Raw genomic sequence first — 3,463 nt, 5'->3', positions numbered from 1 at the left:
CGACGTTGCTTTCTCCTCGGTGAGTCGCAAAATCAATTGTGAGCCAGATTGGTAAGAGTTGCTCGTCGATACGATAGCCAAAGTTGGATACAGAGTATATCGTGCATTGCCAAGCCAAATTGCTAGGCAACGGTTAAGTACAATCAGCCCGGTAAGGACCACAACTTGCTAAACCAAAACTAAACCGAGTCAATTATTGATTTTGTTCTTTACCCCTAATTACATAATTAAGCGTTCATTGACCTTAAATTGGAGATTATCAGTTAGATCGACAGTGATCAAAGCCAAAGTCACAAAATTGAGGAGGACTCAACCCATTGACTTCACAACTGCTTTGTTTTCCCTCCCACGAAAATTGAAGAAAATAGTAAGAATTCTTTTACTTCTCAAATCAAAACTGTTTCTCCAATTTATTGCAACTTATTATACTTTTCACCCTATTTGTGATTCAGAGAGAAGAAAGTATGGATTTGGAGATTGTGTGGTTGGTTAGAGTCGCTTGGATCACCGTTTGGGTCGTCTCTATACTTCCTTTGTTGATTGCTTCAATACCCACTTCAAAGCTTGACTCTTTTCGTGATCTCGTTTTGAGTTTCGCTGGAAGAGGCAAGATTCTTCACCCATCCTCTCAGGTATATTCGTCTAAAGTTTGTAACTTTACCCAATTTCTCTGAAATTTTTAACGTTAGATGTGAAAAAGATTTGAAATTTTTGTTCTCATAGTCTGATTGAGGAAACGAGAAAGCAGAACACTTTTTAGTTTTAAGTTCAGACATGTTCTGTTTTCGTTTTTTGGGCTTAAACCTTGTCTCAGTTGTTGTTGTGTAATTTCTCTGTGCAGAAGTTTACAATTCCTCAGAAATACTTTGCTCACTTTTATGTTATTGGAGTGGTGTGGACGACTCTCCTGCTTGCTGCAACTTGGATGTATGCTTACGAAATGGCGCCTTTATCTTCTGGTGAGTTCCAGTTATCAGACATTGCAAGCCATTTAGCCGGAGGTTCCCATGTTTTCTCCATTCATAAATCTCATATGACTCCCGTTGAGCATCGGTTCAAAGCGTGGCGAGCGGTGTTTCTACTTCTTCTGATGGAGATACATGTCTTGAGACGGCTTATAGAGTCAATCTATGTATTCAAATATAGCCCTACCGCTCGGATGCACTTCCTCGGTTATTTTGCTGGTTTGTTGTAAGTTTCTCAAGAAACTCTTTAGTTTGATATATTGTTTTTTTTTTTTTTTGCTTGGCTTTTAATTTGTGTTTCTAGTTTCTATGTAACAGCGCCTTTGTCACTCTGCTCAAACATTGCTCCAGAGGTAGCAAGATTCACCGGAAATCAAGTGGCTGAGTTCATTGCTAATGGGAAAAGTCATACTTCATCCCCTGAAGTTAATTTGTTATTGTCTATAAGCTCACTGACGAAGCTTGGATCACTCCAGTGGATTGGTGGAGCTATTTTTCTATGGGGATGGATACATCAGCGCCGCTGTCACGCCATTCTTGTAAGTTTTAACAACTAGTTTTTTTGCTCATTGTTTAATGTTTATGATACTAAGACATACAAAAACGTTAATGTAGGGATCACTCCGGGAAAACCCAAGCCAAGCTAAAGAGTATATAATTCCATATGGGGATTGGTTTGGGATGGTCTCTTGTCCCCATTTCTTGGCAGAAATCGTAATAAACTCTCCCTAGTAGATATCTTTAACTCTCTTCTATATTTCTCAGCTCTTCTTTCAATGATATGATTGCTATAAAATTCAGGTTTTATATGCGGGCTTACTGATTGCGAGTGGAGGAACAGACATAAACATCTGGTTACTCTTTGGTTTCGTGGTACGGTTCATTCTCTTATTTGCATGATCACTAATGGAATGCTTTGTTTATGAGAAAGTGTATTTACGTCTTTTTCTTTTGTAGGCGGCTAATCTGACATACGCCGCTGGAGAAACACACCGCTGGTATCTCCGGAAGTTTGAGAATTATCCGGCTAATCGGCATGCTATTTTCCCTTATGTCTACTAAAATGGTTGAGAGATAGAACACAACTTTGCCAAGTTTGTACAATGTTTGAATTTTTATGTTTCTGTTAGGGGTGGACATTTAAACCGAACCGAACCAACCGAACCCAAACCGACCCAAACCAAACCCAATCCTACACTCCAACCATTCGGTTATGTTTCTTCCCAACCCAAATGGTTCGGTTCGGTTCGGTTTCAAACCGAACCGAACTAATAACCCAATCTGTTTTTTAAATTAATTAATAATACTATTAAAAATATAAATATGTGATCTTACCTACAAACGCTTGCATTTGGTTTCTATTTTACTTTATTTTAAATTTCTAATAAATTAACTAAATATAAATATAGATTTAATTATGGTTAATGTTAGGTATTTAATTTTAATTTTCTAATTTATTTGATTAATTAACTATTATAAAACCATAATCAATTTCATTTTGTTACATTAATTGATTTTTAAACCGAATTAAACCGAACCATACAAAAACCAAACCGAACCGAACCGAACCAAACATAAACCGACCCGAACACAAACCAAACCAAACTAACTTTGGTTGAGTTTGGTTAGAGTTTTACCAAAACCGAATAAACCGAAACCGAACCAAACCCAAACCGAACCCGAACTTAAACCGAAATGCCCACCCCTAGTTTCTGTAAATGATAATTTTCTGAAGATCTTTGTGGTGATGTTCGTTTTCTTCATTTGAAGAATGTATTTTCACACAAACAAGAGTGTCTCAGTGTGGTGACTTCGGCACTTAGCCGTCTTTTACAGGTGCATGAGTTCGACCCAATCACGCGGCATGTACTCCACTCTAGTCTATTCGAATGGAAACTGCTAAGCCTATAAATAGTTTCTCTCCCTCTCGCATTTGTACTAGGTTGAACAAGTGAAATAAAGAAACTTCAAAAAGAAGAGTATTCATCCTATATATATTTTGGGAAAAATGCCAAAAAAAACCCAAAGTTATTTTTATTTGGACGTTTAATATCCAATGGTTTTGGATTGGAATAAAAATACACCAAATAATAAAAACGTGTCATTTAAAACCTAAAATACTAAGTTTTGTTATTTCTATATACACGATATTTCAACAAAATTAAAATTCCAATTTTACCCCGGTTATCTAAATAATTATTAATTTTTAATATATAAATTCTCGGTTTTCTGTTAACCATATCAAACCGGGATTAAACCCCGGTTTAATCTATTTCTTTCATCTTCGTCGTCCTCTTGTTTCTGGAAATTTTCTAAAGAGATCAAAAGGTAATTCAAACAAAAGAATTAACCAAAAATTAAAAAAAAATTAAAAGCCACATTGCAAGAGGAATCAGATGAAGTCGCCTTTATTGTTGCAAGCAGTGAAGAAGATATAAGCAGTCTCATCAGTCATCACCAACGAGACCCTCAGAGATCCGAGCAGGTCGGAGATGAGA

General features: G+C 36.5%; 1 protein-coding gene across 1 annotated transcript; it reads left to right on the top strand.

The window, feature by feature from the left end:
- Positions 1-243: 243 nt before the first annotated feature.
- On the top strand, positions 244-2,115 carry LOC104747449 (polyprenal reductase 2). The gene is made up of 7 exons (XM_010469082.3): positions 244-367; positions 453-632; positions 842-1,191; positions 1,270-1,504; positions 1,581-1,679; positions 1,767-1,838; positions 1,923-2,115. The coding sequence occupies exons 2-7, from the start codon at positions 465-467 to the stop codon at positions 2,025-2,027; spliced, it is 1,029 nt and encodes a 342-aa protein (XP_010467384.1). The 5' UTR covers positions 244-367; positions 453-464; the 3' UTR covers positions 2,028-2,115.
- Positions 2,116-3,463: the final 1,348 nt, after the last annotated feature.

The sequence above is a fragment of the Camelina sativa genome, chromosome 15, assembly GCF_030686135.1.
Source record: "Camelina sativa cultivar CO46 ecotype springtype chromosome 15, ASM3068613v1".
Taxonomy (NCBI): Eukaryota; Viridiplantae; Streptophyta; class Magnoliopsida; order Brassicales; family Brassicaceae; genus Camelina; species Camelina sativa.
This window is presented reverse-complemented; position numbering and strand designations above follow the sequence as displayed.

Coding starts and splice junctions, on each gene's coding strand:
- LOC104747449 (XM_010469082.3), top strand. CDS start 465: ATGGATTTGGAGATTGTGTGGTTGGTTAGAGTCGCTTGGATCACCGTT. Junction 633..841: donor TTCTTCACCCATCCTCTCAG/GTATATTCGTCT, acceptor TTCTCTGTGCAG/AAGTTTACAATTCCTCAGAA. Junction 1,839..1,922: donor GGTTACTCTTTGGTTTCGTG/GTACGGTTCATT, acceptor TTTCTTTTGTAG/GCGGCTAATCTGACATACGC.